This window comes from Aethalodelphis obliquidens, unplaced genomic scaffold, assembly GCF_003676395.1.
Source record: "Aethalodelphis obliquidens isolate GAN/ISIS:26980383/991018 unplaced genomic scaffold, ASM367639v1 scaffold72, whole genome shotgun sequence".
In the NCBI taxonomy this organism is placed as follows: Eukaryota; Metazoa; Chordata; class Mammalia; order Artiodactyla; family Delphinidae; genus Aethalodelphis; species Aethalodelphis obliquidens.
In genome coordinates, this window is record NW_020838016.1 from 2,235,190 (window position 1) to 2,253,718 (window position 18,529).

The 18,529-nt window shown below is 38.0% G+C and overlaps 1 protein-coding gene across 13 annotated transcripts in view; it reads left to right on the top strand.

The window, feature by feature from the left end:
* Nucleotides 1-18,529, top strand: part of CEP63 (centrosomal protein 63) — a 73,785-nt gene that overhangs the window by 3,757 nt on the left and 51,499 nt on the right. For 10 of the 13 annotated variants that reach the window (XM_027091738.1, XM_027091740.1, XM_027091734.1 and 7 more), the window contains 2 exons: nt 2,113-2,181; nt 3,130-3,286. In XM_027091738.1, the coding sequence (XP_026947539.1) occupies nt 2,138-2,181; nt 3,130-3,286 (201 nt within the window). In that variant the 5' untranslated portion in view covers nt 2,113-2,137. Of the gene's footprint in view, nt 1-2,094; nt 2,182-3,128; nt 3,287-18,529 lie in introns of those variants that run through there. The other 3 variants (XM_027091739.1, XM_027091746.1, XM_027091743.1) reach the window with 3 other exon arrangements.

Sequence of the window (18,529 nt, forward strand, 5' to 3'; positions counted from 1 at the left end):
GTGGGATCTTCCCGGAACGGGGCACGAACCCGTGTCCCCTGCATTGGCAGGCGGACTCTCAACCACTGCGCCACCAGGCAAGCCCCTCCCACCTTGTTTTTAAAAAACAGAGATCTCCTTAACTAAGTCTTACACCATCATTTTAATTTCTGAAATGGCTATTTTCCCCTATGTGGACTATTTTCACTGTTGTGCTACTGCCACCTGGTGGCCATGGTGGTGACATCATAGTTAAGTTTGTATATTTTTTCCTGTGTCCAGACTTTTCAATTTGGTTTGGTTTTGTTTATGCCAAGAACACATTATTAAATAAAAACAAGATATGCTGATGTATTTTAAGATCTGGAATACTGTAAAATATATAAAGTTTGCACATTGGCTGGAACTTAGGAGTCACATTGCCTAGGTTTGAATCTTAGGACTGTGGTTTGTAGTTTACCATAATCAAGTTATTTAACCTTCTGAGCCTCAGTTTCCTCAAAGTAATAGTAGTTATGTTTTAAAATTGATATGAAGATTGAATCTGACAATATAGACAGGCAGAACAGTTGAGCATTCAATGACTTTTAGCTTCTATTATAAATATTCCTAATTACTAAATAATATCATCCAGAAAATATATTAATGTATGTTACTAAATCTGTTTCTAATATATATTACTAAATGTATTTTTTAAGAATAACATGACCTAAAGGAGTATAATTTTACTAATGATGGTTTTGAATAACTGTAGTAGCTCTGTCCTTAGGAAGAGCACTTTCCAACGTATTTAATAAATATCCATGTAGAGTTGTCAGGAGCATGCATGGTGCAGAATATATGTAATTGGCTATTAGAATCCCATTAAAAAGCTGGAAGAAACCTTGGAGATTATATAGATCATGCTTCTTACTTTATAGAGGCAAAAACTGAAGTCCAAGGACACAAAGCTACTTAGTTGCAGAGCAGGACTCTATCCTGGGTTTCCATATACATGGTACTGTGTGAACTGTGTACTGCCTCTCAGTTCCCTAGAGTGGATCAAAACACAGAATCTGCGTCCTCTTGTAATTGACTGTATCATTGTTTGAAAGAAAGTGGAATAGACCATGAAAACATTTTTCTTTAGGTTTTTATTTTGTCTAATGTTGGTGTAATACAAAGGATAAACCAGCTGGAAAGAAATCCTCTCTGCCATATGTGTGCGTGAACAGTTATTTAGTACTCCTGTTAGTAACTTTAGAAATAGATGCAAATAACGTGTAGTGGTTGTATTTTCCAGTCTTCTCATTCTCCTGTGTCTCTGTTTTATCTCCCTTCCCTTCTTTCTCTGCTAGACTCTTCTCTGTAGTTCTCCAGCTATGACCAGTTTGCATAGGGGGATAGGTGAAAAGGGAGGGGAATTGAGATACATTCAGCCAAAAGCATTCAGCACAGGCTAGGCTGAAATGCTACTCTAAGCCCTGGAGCTGCAGGTGTGAAAAAAACTGGTTTTCTACCCTTGACGGTTGAATAGTAGGGGGAAAAGTTGTGCAAAAGGACATTTCCAGGGTGGTGTAACTCCTATGAAAGAACCTGTTAAGGACTGGGAGCAATGAAGTGCAGAGGAGGGAGGGCCCATGTAGCTGCCTCTTAGGTGAGGGAAGGTGTTCTAGGAGCTTCATGGGCCTGTCATCTAGCCGGTGAGTAGGATCTCCCATGATGGGCCAAGAAGTTGAAGCGCAGGGCATTTAACCTTTTTACAATATCTCTTTAAAAGAAGCTACACGTTTCCTCTGACCTCTCAATTTGTTAGTGTCAGTGTTCCTCTGTTGCTAGCACCCCATCTCCACCCAGGCCCACTCTTACATGAGGAAGTAGGGACGTGACAGTGAGGTATTTGATTTCAATCATGCAGGGGGAGTGTCAGTGGCAATTCAGATCATTTTAAATTGTTTTGTTTTAGTCTGAAATGTATTTGGTTCTAGTATTTCTTGAAGAGATATTCCTTGACTGCTTCTACAGTCATCTTAAGAAGTGCTGCATTTTCTCATTGTTATTTGTATGCTTTCATTCACATTCTTAAGTTTGTAAGTTGGAATGTTAGAACATAAAAAATGAATTTTCTCCTGACAGAGTTCTTTGCTTTCCCAGTTGCCAAAACAAAGGGGATTTGGCGATGGAGACTTTGTTGGAAGGAATACAAAATCGGGGACATGATGGGTAAGTTTACTTTGACCTTAAGCTTCTCACTGAGTTTAAAAAGCATGTCTGAGTTATGCCTCTGACCATTTTGTGCTTTGGGTACAGAAGCAGAAGTGTGACCAAAATCTAAACTGATCCATGTCGTGTTTGTGGACAGTCTCTCTCCTTGGGGTGTTTCCCTCATCTCAGCAGTGTGAAGCTGGATGCTTACTATCATCCCAGTTAAATTTTCTGCTTTTAAAAAGCAAAAAGGCTATAGAGGTTTTGTGACACTAAGAACAAATGCTTTTTTTTTTTAAAAGTATTTAAGCCTTAGGAGTTATCTCTCTGTGGCCATTCCCAGAAATCTCTGAATCCAATACATCTGTGTCCACTTCTGTTTCTACCTTTGTAACATTTGGTATCTCCAGAAACATTGAAGGACATCAGTAAGTTTACAACAATAAGATAGGATGTGGTAAGTTTCTAATAATAAGTTGGAAAGAAATAGTTGGAATAAATTTGGCTCAAGGATGGAGGTTCTTAAAACAGCTCTTAAAATTGTATTGTCATTTTCCCAATAGCTTACTTGTTTCCAAAGCTTTTTATTTTGTTTGACTAGCTGAGAATGTGACATATCCTTGCCTGGATTCTTCCTGAAAGCTTCCCTAAAATGTTACAGAAGAGCTAGTTGTTGGTTGTGGAAGTCTCACTCACAAACTAGGCTTCAAACATAAACCTTGTGTTTGACCAGTTGACTTAGGCTTTAGGTCGGCTACTGTAGGAAGACAAACTTCCGTGGAATAAGTGATCATCTTAAGTGAGCATTAAAAGGAAAAGCTCAGAGATCCTGTTCTCTGCTTCTGATTATTTGTTGACACTGTTCCACTTCAGGTAGCTTTACATCTGCTATATTTTTACATGTGAAAGATGAAAAGCCACTTGGAGATATGTTCTATGTTCTTAAGGGTCTGTCCTTATTTATAGGGAATTTTTGACATCCTGTGAAGCAGAACTACAGGAGCTCATGAAACAGATTGACATAATGGTAGCTCATAAAAAATCTGAGTGGGAAGGACAGACACATGTTCTAGAAACTTGCTTGGACAACCGTGAACGGGAACTTAAGGCTCTCAGGAGTCAGGTGGGTATGAAACACAAAGAGGTAAAGCAGATGATTTGCTACTCTTTTTGATATTTTCACCTTACCTTTTATAATAAATATGTTTCTTAAATATTTGTTGAAGAAAGCATTTAAAAAATTTTGAATTCAATTTATTTAAAATAAAACACAGTTCACCCATTTCTCCCATCCCCTGATCCAAGCCTTGTCTCTTGCAGCCACCAATCTGTTCTCTATATCTATGAGCTTATTTTTTGTTTGTTTCTGTAGATTCTACATGTAAGGGAGATCATACAATATTTGTCTTTCTTTGTCTGAATTATTTCAGTTAGCATAATGCCTTCAAGGTCTATCCATGCTGTGGCATATGGCAACTTTTTTTATGGCTGAATAATATTCTTTATATATGTGTATGTGTACCGCAGTTTCTTTTTTTTTTTAAATAAATTTATTTATTTATTTATTTTATTTTTGGCTGTGTTGGGTCTTTGTTTCTGTGTGAGGGCTTTCTCTAGTTGCGGCAAGCGGGAGCCACTCTTCATCACGGTGCGCGGGCCTCTCACTGTCGCGGCCTCTCTTGTTGCGGAGCACAGGCTCCAGATTCGCAGGCTCAGTAGTTGTGGCTCACGGGCCCAGTTGCTCCATGGCATGTGGGATCTTCCCAGACCAGGGCTCAAACCCGTGTTCCCTGCACTGGCAGGCAGACTCTCAACCACTGCGCCACCAGGGAAGCCCCCCACAGTTTCTTTATCCATTCATTCATCAATAGATACTTAGGTTGTTTCTAAGTATCTTTGTTATTGTAAATGAAGCTGCAGTGAACAGGGGGGTGCATATATCTTTTTGAATTAATTTTTTTTTGTTTTCTTCAGATAAATACCCAGAGTGGAATTACTGGATCATATGGTAGTTCTATTTTTAATTTTTTGAGGCATCTCCATACTATTTTCCATAATGGTTGCACCAACTTAACATTCTCAACCAAGTGTACAAGGGTTCCCTTTTGTTCACACCCTTGCCAACACTTGTTATTTGTTGTCTTTTTGATACTAGCCATTCTGCAAGGTGTGAGTTGATATCTCTGTGGTTTTGATATGCATTTCCCTGATGATTAGTGATGTTGACCATCTTTTTCATGTACCTGTTGGTCATCTGTATGTCTTCTTTGGAAAAATGTCTGTTTGGATCTTCTGTCCATTTTTTCAGTGGATAGTTTGTTTTTTTTGCTATTGAATTGTAAAAGTTCTTTGTATATTTTGGATATCAGCCCCTTGTCAGATACATGATGTGCAGTTATCTTCTCCCATTCAATAAGTTGCCTTTTCATGTTGTTGATGATTTACTTTGCTGTGTAGAAGCTTTTTAGCTTGATGTAGTCCCACTTATGTAGTTTTGCTTTTGCTGCTTTTACTTTTTTTGCTTTTGTTTTTGGTGCAGATTCAAAACATCATCACTAAGACCTATATCAAGGAGCTTACTGCCTATGTTTTCTTCTAGGAGTTTTATGGTTTCAGGTCTTATGTTCAAGTCTTTAATCCAAATATTTTGAGTTAATTTTTGTGAATGGTGTAAGATAGTGGTCCAGCTTCATTCACTTGCATGTGGCTGTCCAGTTTTCCCAACATCATTTATTGAAGAAACTGTCCTTTCCCCATCGTATATTCTTAAATTAATTGACCATATATGTGTGGGTTTATTTCTGTGATCTCTATTCTCTGTTCTGTTCTATCGATCTAAGTCTCTGTTTTTATGCCAATACAGTACCATTTGTATGTAATAATAGCCTTATAATATACTTTGAAGTTAGGGAGTGTGGTGCCTCCAGCTTTGTTCTTTCTCAAGATGGCTTTGGCTATTCAGTTCCATGCAAGTTTTAGGATTTTTTGTTTTATTTGTATGAGAAATGCCATTGGAATTTTGATAGAGATTGCACTGAATCTGTAGATTGCTTTGGATAGTATGGCAGTTTTAACAATATTGATTCTCTCAATCCATGAGCATAGAATATCTTTCCACTTATTTGTGTCTTTTTCAGTTTCTTTCATTAATGTCTCGTAGTTTTCAGTATACAGATCTTTCACCTCCTTGGTTAAATTTATTCCTAGGTATTTTATTCTTTTTGATGCAGTTGTATATGGGATTGTTTTCTTAATTTCTCTTTTTGATAGTTATTATTTTTAAAAAATAGATTTTTGTGTATTCATATCGTATCCAGTAACTTTATTGAACTCATTTATTAATTCTGTTAGTTTGTGATAGAGTCTTTAGGGTTTCCTAGCTATTTTCATGTGATCTGCAAACAGTGAGTTTTACTTCTGCCTTTTCAATTTGGATGCCTTTTATCTCTTTTTCTTGCCTAACTATTCTGACTGGTATTTCCAATACTATGTTGAATAAAAGTGGTAAGAGTGGACATCCTTGTCCTGTTCCTGACCTTAGAGGAAAAGCTTTGAGCTTTTCAACATTGAGTATGATTTAGCTGTAGGCTTGTCATATATGACCTTAACTATGTTGAGGTATGTTTCCTCTATACCTGCTTTTTTGAGAGATTTGAGATTTTATTATAAATGGATTTAAATTTTGTCAAATGCTTTTTATGCATCTGTTGAGATGATCATATGATTTTTGTCTTCATTTTGTTAATGAGGTGTATCACACTGACTGATTTACAGATATTGGACCATCCCTGTATCCTTAGAATAAATTTCACTTCATGATTGTATATGATCCTTTCAATGTGTTGCTGAATTCAGTTTGATAATATTTTGTTGAGAATTTTTGCATCTATATTCATCGGGGATATTAGCCTGTAAAAAGAAATTTTTTTTGTTCGGTGGCACTCTTGTCTGGTTTTGGTATCAGGCTAATACTGGCCTCATAAAATGTGTTTTGAAAAGATTCCCCCTCTTATATTTTTTGGAAGAATTTGAAAAAGCTTGATATTAATTCTTTTTTGAATGTTTGGTGGAATTCACCAGTGAAGCCATTTGGTCCTGGACTTTTGTTTGTTGAGAGTTTTTGTTTAATGAATTGATCTGCTTGCTGGTAAGTGGTCTGTTCAGATTTTCTATTTCGTCATGATTCAGTCTTAGTAGCTTATATGTTTGTCAGAGTTTATCCACTTCTTCTAGTTTGTCCAATTTGTTGGCATGTAATTTTTCATAGTAGTCTGTATGATCCTTTGTATTTCTGTGGTGTCGCTTGTAATATCTCCTCTTTCATTTCTGACTTACTTGAGTCTTTTCTCTTTATTTTCTTGGTGAGTCTACCTGAGGTTTTGTCAATTTTATTTATCTTTTCACAGAACTAACTCTTAGTTTCATTGATCTTTTCTGTTGTCTTTTTAGTCTCTATTTCATTTATTTCTGCCCTAATTTACTAACTTTGGGCTTTTTTTGTTCTTTTTCTAGTTCCTTAAGGTGTAGTTAGGTTGTTTGTCTGAGGCTTTTCTTGTGTCTAGAGGTAGGTGTTTATCACTGTGCACTTCCCTCATAGAACTGTTTTTGCTGCAATCTGTAAATTTTGGCATGTTACCTTTCCATTTTGTTTTTCTCAAGGTATTTTTTTATTTCTCTTGATTTCTTCTTTGCCCATTGGTTATTCAGTAGCATGTTGTTTAATCTCCACATATTTGTGTATTTCCCATTTTTCTTCGTGTAATTTCTCATTTCATGCCATTGTGGTTGGAAAAGATGCTTGATATGATTGCAGTCTTCTTAAATTTATTAAGACTTGATCTGTGGCCTAACATATGATCTATCTTGGAAGATGTTCCATATACACTTGAGAAGAATATGTATTCTGTTGCTTTTGGATAGAATAGTCTATAAATATGTGTTAAGTCCATCTGGTTTAACATGTTGTTTAAGGCTGATGTCTCCTTATTGATTTTCTGTCTGGATGATCATTGATGTAAGTGGGATATTAAAGTTCCCTACTGTTATTGTATTGCTGTCTATGTCTCCCTTTAGGTCTGTTAATAATTGTGCTACATGTTTAGGTGCTCCTATGTTGGCTGCATAAAGATTTACAAATGTTATATCCTCTCATTGGATTAACCCCTTTATCATTATGTAATGTCTTCTTTGTCTCTTATTAAAGCATTTGTATTAAAGTCTTTTTTTTTGTGTGTGTGATATGAGTATAGCTACTCCATCTTTCTTTTCCGTTTCCATTTGTGTGGAATCTCTTTTACCATCCCTTCACTTTCAGTCTGTGTCCTTATATCGAAATTGTATCTATTACAGGCAGCATATATAGGTGTGTCTTGCTTTTTATTCCTTCAGCCACTCTATGTCTTTTTGTTGGAGAATTTAGTCCATTTACATTTAAAGTTATTATTGATGGGTATGTGCTTATTGCCATTTTGTTAATTGTTTTCTAGCAGTTTTTGCAGTTTCTCTCTGTTCCTTTTTTCTTCCCTTGCTCTCTTCCTTTGTGGTTTGATGACTTTCTTTAGTGGTATGCTTATGTTCCTTTCTTTTTCTCTTTTGTGTATTTATTCTAGGTTTTTGCTTTGTGGTTGACGTGAGTCTTACACTTAACAACTTATATCTATAACAGTCTGTTTTAAGTTGATAGCATCTTAAGTTTGATCCCATTCTAAAGCTCAACACTTACTCTCATGTTTTATGTTTTTGATGTCACATTTTATGTATTTTTACCTTGTGTATCTTTTAGCTAATTATTGTAATCATAGTTCTGTCTTTTAACCTTTATACTAGCTTTATTAGTGATTAATCCACTACCTTCACTATATATTTATTTTTCCGGTGAGATTTATCCTTTCATATGTGTTCTTGTTACTAATTAGCATCCTTTCTTTCAGCTTAAAGAAATTCCTTTAAAGTTTGTTGTCAGGCCAGTTTAGTTTAGTGGTGGTGAACTCCTTTAACTTTTGCTTCTCTGGAAAACTTGTTATCTCTTCTTCAATTCTGAATGAAAACTTTGCTCGGTAGAGTATTCTTGGTTGGAAGTTTTCTTCTTTCAGCACTTTGAATGTATCATGCTTTCTGGCCTGCAAAGTTTGTGCTGAAAAATCTGCTGATAGTTTTATGAGGGTTCCCTTGTATAGAACTAGTTGCTTTTCTTCTGCTTCTTTTAAGATTCTCTCCTTGTCTTTAACTTTTGACATTTTAATTATAATGTGTCTTGGTGTGGGTCTCTTTGGTAGCATCTTTTTTGGGACTCTCAGGGCTTCCTGGATCTGGACGTCTGTTTCCTTCCCCAAGTTAGGGAAGTTTTCAGCCATTATATTTTCAAATAAGTTTTCTGCCCCTTTCTCTCTTCTTCTGGGAGCCCTATGAAGTAAATGTTAGTCTGTTTGATGTTGTTCCATAAATTCCTTTTTTCATTCTTTTTTCTTTCTGCTGCTCTGGTTGGGTAAGTTCCACTGCCTTGTCCTTGAGTTGACTGATATTTTCTTCTGCTTCACCTAGTCTGCTGTTGAACCCCTCTAGTGTATTTTTTTCAGTTCAGTTAATGCATTCTTTGGCTCTGTGACTTCTATTTGGTACTTTCTTATATTTTTTCATCTCTTTGTTGAAGTTCTCACTGTGTTCATCCATTCTTCTCCCCATCTTTATGACCATTACTTTGAACTCTTTATCAGGTAAATTACTGATCTCCATTTCGTTAAGATTTTTTCTGAGGTTTATCTTGTTCTTTCATTTGGAACATATTCCTCTGTTTCTTCAGCGTGCTCGACTCTCTATTGGTTTCTGTACAGTAGATTAAACAACCACTTCTTCCGGTCTTGATTGAGTGGCCTTGTGTAGGAGATGAACCTTGTTATTCAACCCTGCCTCAGCTCCTGGTTGTCTCTCAAACCTCTATGCTTGTCCAGGTAGCCTATTATATTTTTAGTAGCTCCCAGTAGTTGAGGATGTGCCAAAACCTGTCACTGTCCCAGAGTGGAGGATCTCAGCACCTAGATTCAGGTTGACTGGAATCTGGACCCTCAGGCAGCAGCTTTTAAAGTATGCAAATATATACAGTTCTGAGGGGCTGTGAGGGTAGGCCACATTGGTCCTCAGAGCCAGGTGATCTGGAGGTGTCCACTATGTGGGGTCCAGATGAACTATTTTCTGGGTGATACTGATGGGTTGGAGCAAGGCAGAGGGAGAGTGCCTAGATGGCGTCCACAGCCTGTGTTTCTTGATAGCAACTCCGTAGGCCACTGAATGTGAGCCAAATCTGAAGCCTGCTCCTCAGGCCGAAGGTCCAAGACAAGTAAAGATAAAGAGGACTCTTTCACAGAAACCCTAGGGAGTGTGCCTCATTCTGCTTTCTGTGCAGTGCCTTGGGGTTGGCAGCCTGCCAAGAACTATCCCTCTGATTGCCATAGTCTTGTGGGATCCAGGAATGCAAATCCCTCCAGTCACCTAGAGCTAGGTAATTGAGGGGAGTCCCCTGGGCACCAGCCACGTGTATAGCTACCCTCCAGGAAACACTGGTGCACTAGAGGCAGCAGAGTGTGAGAGCAAAGGTAGCACCTGCCCTCCAAGGTCTCTGGAAAGGATTACAGTCAACCCCAAGATGCATGCCTAATCAGAAGCTTGCCCCTCAGTTAGCAGTCAGGATGATCAGTTAATAGTCTCCCTTCGCAGAAAGATTGAGCTCCTGGGTCTGTTGCCTTTGCTGTGCCCTTGGGGTTGTAACTGTTTAAGAACTCTTTCTCCTTGGGCTACAGCCCTGTAGGACCTATGAGTATAAGCCCCACTGACCACCAGAGCCAGTTGATGTAGAGGTGTTCCCTAGCATCAGTCACAAAAATCCAGGCACCAGACAGGGGCATGAGCTCCTTTCTGGGTGAAACCAATTATTACAGTTCCTTGGGACCCAGAACACAAGCTCCCCTGGCCTCCAGAGCCAGGTAACCAAGAATCATATCCTGGGTAGCAGCTGTAAAAGTCAGGACACCTGATGTGTGTAAAAGCTCCCTGCTGAGAGATACTGGTGCTCTGGAGCACAGCAAAGGTAGTGCCTGCCAGTCTTTGTTCCCAGAGCGTTCCAGCAGGCTTCTAGATACGTGTGTTGAACTAGATTCCTGCCCCTCTGATGGAGGTTTTAATATAAGCAGGTGAGCCTTATTCACTTTAAGTCTAGGCATGATTGGCTGCCTCTGAGCTGGACTCTGGGGTGGGTGAGTCCAAGCACACGAGCCCTCTAAGAGGTGTTTCTCATCACTATCATTTTGTGGGTCTTAGGACACAAGACCCATTGGTTTTCAAAAATTAGATGTTTTGGGGGCTTATCTGTCAAGTGCATGTCTTAAAAGCTGGGGTGCCCAATGTGGGGTCTGAATCCTTTGCTCTTCAGGGAGTTTTGAGTTCCCTTCTGGTTGTTGGTTGCTAAATCAGGGGTGAGGTTTATGGTGAGATTGTGTCCCCATCTCCCCTACAGGCTTTTGTATGGTTTTCTTCTCTTTTACCCAATGTGTAGTCGTCACGCAGCCAGCCTTTAGGTTCTTTTTTCGAGAAGAAATTGTTCCATATTTAGCTGTAGATCCAGTGAGTCTGTCGGAGGAGGTGAGTTCAGTATCTTCCTACACTGCCATCTTGAACTGGTGATACTGTCTTTTTCATAATGCAAAGAAAGCATTTGTGTGTCAAATTCTGATGGTTTCTTTCAGAAGAAGAATTCATTGGTGAAAATGCATAAGAGTATTAATATTTATTTCAAGGATCATGTTACCTTGGTCACATGTAATACATACAATAACTTCTTTAAGAAAATGTGAAGGGTGTCACATGATCTTTGTAAAAACCTTCATTCTATTACATGCCTATGTTAATAATCACCGAGTTTAGCGAACATTGTTTTTGGCCTCATTGTATGACTAGTGTAAAAAGTTAAGCCCCAAATTCAATAATTGGCTTCTTTTGGTTAGGTTTAAAATAAAATTCAGAAAACTCTTCTTAAAACATTTATATTTGTGGGCTTCCCTGGTGGCACAGTGGTTGAGAGTCCGCCTGTTGATGCAGGGGACACGGGTTTGTGCCCCGGTCCGGGAGGATACCACATGCCGCAGAGCGGCTGGGCCCGTGGGCCGTGGCTGCTGGGCCTGCGCGTCCGGAGCCTGTGCTCCGCAACGGGAGAGGTGAGAGGCCTGTGTACCGCAAAAAAAAAAAAAAATTATATTTGCACTTGTTAACAATTAGGGAAAAAGAAAGAAAAGAGGAAAATAAATATTATTTGCGATCTCATCACCCAATGTTATTGGTGATTTGGGGGAAAAGTTTAATAACATTTGCTAATTGATTTCTCTCTCTTTTTTTTTTTTTTGGTATGCGGGCCTCTCACTGTTGTCGCCTCTCCCGTTGCGGAGCACAGGCTCCGGATGCGCAGGCTCAGCGGCCATGGCTCATGGGCCCAGCCGCTCCGCGAGATGTGGGATCTTCCCGGACCGGGGCACGAACCCGCGTCCCCTGCATCGGCAGGTGGACTCTCAACCACTGCGCCACCAGGGAAGCCCTGATGATTTCTCTTAATTTAGCTGGTACAGTGAAAAGAACATTGAATATTGGAAGGGAAGCAGAAAGCATATATAAGTGCAAGAATTGCCCCTAAATTTCTAGCATCAATGTTGATCTCAGAAGGATTGGAAGAGTTGTAGGGAAACACTGGTCCCAAGCCCCACTTGGATGGGCTTTCCTACCAGTAGGATCACCAGTGCTGTCATTCAGCTTCTTCAGGGGTGCTTCTGTGAGTGGTAGATTCTGTTGATGATACTCACTTATCAAGAGTATTTTAGAAATGTTTCATGTCACAAGGAAAGAGTTAGGCTTCATAAAGTGTTGTTTTCCTTGTCAAGAGAATCTCTCAATTGGCCATGTGCACATGGGTCATTGGGTCATTGGGTCAAAGCAGTACAGTTGACCCTTGAACAACGTGGGGGTTGGGGGCATCAACCCCTAATGCACTCGAAAATCCACATATAACTTTACAGTCAATCTTCCTTATCTGAGATTCCACATCCATGAATTCATGTAGTACTATAGTATTTATTGAAAAAAAAAATCCATATATAAGTGGACTCATGCAGTTCAACCATGTTGTTCAAGGGTCAACCATACATAGTAACATTGGCCGTGTTAGATTTAGATTCAGTGTTCTGAGAATGCCACTTGCTAAACTGGAATTTATTTTAAAATTTGGGTAGACTTTTGAGAATGTATTTTAAAATTACACCTCATGGGACTTCCCTGGTGGCGCAGTGGTTAAGAATATGCCTGCCAATGCAGGGGACATGGATTTGAGCCCTGGTCCGGGAAGATCCCACATGCCACGGAGCAACTAAGCCCGTACGCCACAACTGCTGAAGCCCGCGTGCCTAGAGCCCGTGCTTCACAACAAGAGAAGCCACCACAATGAGAAGCCTACACACCACACGAAGGTTAGCCCCCACTCGCTGTAACTAGAGAAAGCCCACGTGCAGCAGTGAAGACCCAATGCAGCCAAAAATAAATAAATAAATTTTTAAAAATTAAAAAAAGTAAAATTAGACCTCATGAAAAGATATAGAAGGTGGGTAAAAAAGTGCGTGGAATGATAATCATATTTGATTTTTTAAAAATCGTAATTTAGGTAGGGTCAGTGCTCCTTGGTAAGTTACTTTAGTTACTACTTCTTTATTTCTCCTGGGGCAAAACAAAAGTAGTTCTGTTTAGAAAGTTAAGGTGATAGTGCTTTCCTAGTTAAAAAACACTGTACAGTTGACCCTTGAACAACCTGTGAATTAGGGGCACTGATCCCCGATGCAGTTGAAAATCTACATATAACCTTACAGTTGGCCCTTGTATATGTATCTGTTCTGAATCTGCAGATTCAACCAACTTTGGGTAGTGTAGTACAGTAGTACATATTTATCGAAAAAAATCCATGTATAAGTGGACCTGCACAGTTCAAACCGTCAACTATATATGTGGATATCTAAGTTGTTTACTTTGTTAGAAACCCATTAAAGAAATTCCTGTGTGTGTGATCATGAGAATATTCATGCCGAGGCTGTTGAAACTTATTCCTGCAGCTTAGTTTTGATGTCAAGGGCATTACTGCACTACATGCAGTAATAAAACTACTCATTTTATTGCACTTCACTCTATAATGCTTTGCCGATATTGTATTTTTTTACAAATTGAAGTTTTGTGGAAACCTTGTGTTGAACAAGTCTGTTGGCACCTTTTTTCTTATAGCATTTGCTCACTTCATGTCTCTGAGTCACATTTTGGTGATTCTTGCAATATTTCAAATCCTCTACCAACATATAGATTATGACCCACTGAAGGCTCTGATGATGGTTAGCATTTTTTTCTTTAGCAATAAAGTGTTTTTAAATTAAGATATATACATTGTTTTTTAGACATAATACTCTTGCACACTTAGTTGACTACAGTACAGTGTAAACATAACATTTATATGCACTGCGAAACCAAAAAAATTCATGTGACTCATTTTATCACAGTATTTGCTTTATTGTGATCTGGAAGGAACCTGCAGTATCTCTGAAGTATGCCTGTACTTAATACCTTAAAGAGGAATTAAAGAGATTGAGTAGATAGGTTCCTTGGTAAAGATTTGAAGATTACAGGTTTGGCCTGGGGACATAAAAGATATTTAGAAATATAGCTGTCAATGATTTGCTGCTTCATTGATTGGGTTGCTAGAAGTTGATTAAATTTCTAGAGGTAAATACTAACTATAGGAATCTGTTCCATAGAGTTTGTCTGTGAAATTGTAATTTCACTGTTATTGGTAATAATATGTTTATAATCTACTTTGAAAAGCACATGATAGAAGAACTAGAATATAGAGCTTTAAGTTTTTGTCAGTTTTATTTGTTTGAAAGTTTCAGTCCTAGAAGCAGTTAGTCCTATGGTATAAACCAGTGCTACTGAAATGACAGGTCCATGGTGAGATGAAAGGATTGCACCAGAATGTAAAGTAGTACATTGCATCCTTCACTTCACGGAAAGTTTTGCTGTATAAAAATGTCAGTTGCACTAAACAGTGTGTTTTGTAACATAGTTGATTACATTCTGCTTCAGGGTTCTTATCTCACACTGGATTGCTGTTGTGACCAGCTCCAGCCCATCTGCAGATCATACTTGGAGGAGTACTAGTATAAACAACTTGTTGCATAAGTGAATGATCTGTTTTCTGATTACATTGTTGGGATTGGATTGGTTTTAATGGACGTTTCTGCTGCTGTTACCTTCTAATGCCCTACAGAGCAGGTAGAGCTAATGAAACAAGTAAGGAATTTGGAGTCCTGGCTGTGCCTTTTCTCAGCTGAATGGCCTTGGACAAATAATTTAACCTCTCTGAGCCCATTTCATCATGTGTAAAATTAGGATATAATCCCTATGTTCCCATGTTGTTGTGAAGATTGAGTTACGGTTTTAAGAAACCACTTTGAAAACTCTAAATTGTAGTTAAAACGATATCATCCATACTGACAGTTTTCAAACCTCTCTTCCATTTCTCTGATGCCATCTCTTGCTCTCAGCAATTAAGCTCTTTCTTCCTCCTCTTTTCCTTTAAGAAATTTAGATATTGTTGCATGCCCACTAAGAACCAGACTCTGGTAAATAAATGAAATTAAACAATCTTTTCTTCACATTTTATACTTATGCTTGCCTTACATAGTAAATGAAAAGAAAAATGGTTCTACAAAGCTCGTAAGAAAAAACAGTGATCATCTGCCCTAGTCCTCTGAACCTAGGATTCTTGCTTCTCTGAGGCAGTCATTTCAGTGTCTTTTACTCTTTTTTTGTTATTCTCTTCATATTTCTATATAACATTTTATGGCAATCTTCTTAATTTTCAGTTTTAACTATTTATCTAATAACTTGCTGCTATGGAAATTAAGGGCTTTGCTCTCATATACAATTTCCATCCCCTCATCCCGCCAGAATTGTATATCTTAATTTTTCGTTAGGTCAGTGTTTAGTGTTTATATCATTAAGATGGTAATTATTATTTACAACTGAGTCAGATAGCATAATAATAATCAAGCTTATTTCTTGTGCAATGTTTTTGTTTTCTGGGGAATTAGTAACTGTCTCATTTTTATTTGCTTTTTTAAAAAGTACCTTCTCAATGATAGGAAGAATTGATAATGCCAGTATCTAGATTTGCCATGGATCTCTTTCTTTTATTGCTTCTACTTTTTTTTCACTTTTGTTGTCTTATCTCCTTGTATGTGTAGGGTTACTTTCTGAGTGGATTATCAAGCACTGTATTTGTAAAATTATTTGAAGAAATAGTTTAAGACACAGAATAGTGTTTGTTTTTTTTTTCCTTTGGAGAAAGTTTAGGTTGTTTTTTCCAAGTTCCTGGAATCCCTAGCACTTTGGAGATGCCTGGGGACAGACGTTAGCACTCTCTTAAGATCATCTTAAACTGATTTCAGAGATTCAGATGTCTGCAGTTGATTGGCAATTTCAAGAAGGCCTGTTCTACATCTGGCTCATTCTTACTCCTAGGGTACAGCCTTTCAGGGTCCCAACTCAAAGCAAGGATGGGTTCAGAGCTGTCTTGGGCACAAAATCTTTTATTCTCTTAGCCCCTTGAAGTTATCAAAACTCCCATTTGGCCTCTTATCCTTTCAGCTGCCTTCTCTAGTTTCAGTTAATACTTGCCCCAAACTCTGGGCTCACCTCCCTCCACCTCTAGCCTAGCCCAGATGCTGACCTGGTAATTCTTCCCTATCATGTTAGCGCTTGACTTCAGGCACAGTTTTTAAGAAATCTTACTTATATAGTTGTCCTCAGTGTATGGACTGGCCCAGAATACCTAGTCTGCAATTACCAAATGTTAAAGTCTGAAAGATTCACATTTAACTAAAAACATCCTGAGTGAAATTTACTACTAAATTCTACAGCCAATCAAACTTTCAACCAGATGTGAAAAGAGAATAAAGGTATTTTCAGACATGTAAAATCTCAAAAGAATGTTCTACCAAAATGAGAAGTAAACTTACAAAGAAGATGACAGAGAATTTTTTTAAAAAGCAAAAAGCAGAAAAGCACAGAAAGCCTCCAGAATAATGGTGAAGGGAGTTCCCAAGATGACAGCTATACAGGTAGCCTAGAGTAACTTACCAATATTTGAGAATGGCAAGCTCCAGGAAGGATGTTTTCACAGGAAGAAAGAAAGTAAAAGAAAGAAAAGGAAAGGAAATTGCAATAGCTTTGTTTACTGTGTTCAAGGAGATAAAAGATAAGATTGAGCATTTCTTATCTTTTGAAAAAATTGGAAACTATTAAAAGATGAGTGGAAATCATAATGTTGAAAAATAGAATAAACGAAATTAAGGCCTTTAAGATTAAGAGATAATTGGTGAACTGGAAGATATGACAGAAGAAAATGTTTGGAATAAAGCACAGACAGAATGATAGAAAATATAGAAGAGAGGATAAGAGAAAAGAGGATACAGTGAGAAGGTCAAATATGAGTGTTTTGGGGATCCCTGAAGGAGAAAACAAAGTGAGAATGGGCTAAAGCAATATTTGAAGATAAATTGACCGAGATTTTGCCAAAAGTGAGGAAGGCCGTGTACTTAAGAAATCTGAAAACCTCAAGCAAGATAAACAGAAAGAAATATTTACCTAGGTTGAAAACTAAAGACAAAGAGGACATCTGAAAAGTTATCAAAGAAAACAAAATAAAACAAAACCAGATATTTACCAAGAAAAAAAGGTGATCTACGAACGGCTTCTAACAGCTGACTTGTCAGCTAAAACAGTGAAAGCCAGAAGACAATAGAATGATGTCCACAAAGAAATGACTTTCTTCCCTGCCAAACCAGAAATAAATTCTATACCCAGAATAAAGGTGAAATCAAGACATTTTCAGATCAACAAAGATTGAGAGAATTTGTCACTAGGAGACCTGCACCAAGGAAATACTAAAAGAATGTTCTTCAGGCAGAAGGAAAGTGACCCCAGATGGAAGCTCAAGAGATAAAGGAAGAAACGAAAGGCGACAGTAGATATGTGGGTAAATCTAAACAAATATTTACTGTATATAACAACAAGAGCCTTCAGTTGAACATATATGTGGAATTATGATGGCATTTCAATCAAGTTGGTGGGGGGGTAAATGGAATTAAAGTATTTCTGTAGTCCTTGGGTTGCCTGGGAATTGGTAAAACTAATGTTAATGTTAGCTAATGTTAATCTAATTAACGTTAGTTAAGTCTAGTGTTAATTAGTTAAGTTTTAGTCTTGAGAGAACCATTAAAAGTATATAGTAATATGTTAATAGAGTATATGTCTTCTAAGCTAACAGAAGGAGAAAAATGAAGTAAGAAGTTATCAGCCCCAAAGAAGGCAAGAAAGGAGAGAAAAAGGAACATAGGAACGTAGAGCTTATTAAGTACAAATAGCACTTAGTAAGACAATAGATATAAATCGAAAGAGGTCCCGTAAATGTAAATGTACTAAATGGCTTAATTAAAAGATAAAAATTGTCCAACTGGGTAAAGATAATTGAACTCAATTATTTGATGTTTATAAAGATACAGCAAAGTTGAAAGTAAAATGTAAAAAATATATACCATACAAACACTTTGAATAGAGAGATGGTGTAGCTAAACTGTACTTGAAGCAGAAGTAGTGAACGTTACCAAAGGTGAAGAGAAACACTTCATAATGATAAAATATGAAACCTCCGTATATGTAACTGTAGCAGATATTCTTATTGGCCTGTATCACATCCTCCTTGCCCCCTCATTTCACCTGGATATTACATACAGCTCACTGTGCACTGCCAGCATCTCACTACACTGTGCTTCTCTTTCTGGAAACTTAAAAGCTGCTCAGGTGAAACCTGGGATTGTGGAGGCAGTTAACACTCCTGGGGCAAGCCTCAAGCAGTGGAGGGACTGGAATCGGTGGATAAACTCTCCAACTTCCCATCCCTTAGAGGGACAATTCTGAAACACATTCTGTTTGTTTCCTTGGTGAGTTCCCTGTGGGAGCGGCTCCAGCACTTACTGCAGAAATCAGCTCAGTAACACACTTTATTGGCTTTCCTTCCTTCTCTGGATCTCTCTCTTCATTTCCTTACTGTGTTTCCTGGGATCACCTCCATTACCTAACTGCCCTAAAATCTACACTTTTGGGAGAACTCAAACTAAGACCAAAAAAAATCTGAATTTGTAAGTTTCTAATTTTAAATTTCTCTCTGTTTCTCTTATCTGTATGCAAAGAGTGGCAGAACTACAAGGAGGAATAGATGAAGCCACAATTGTAGTTG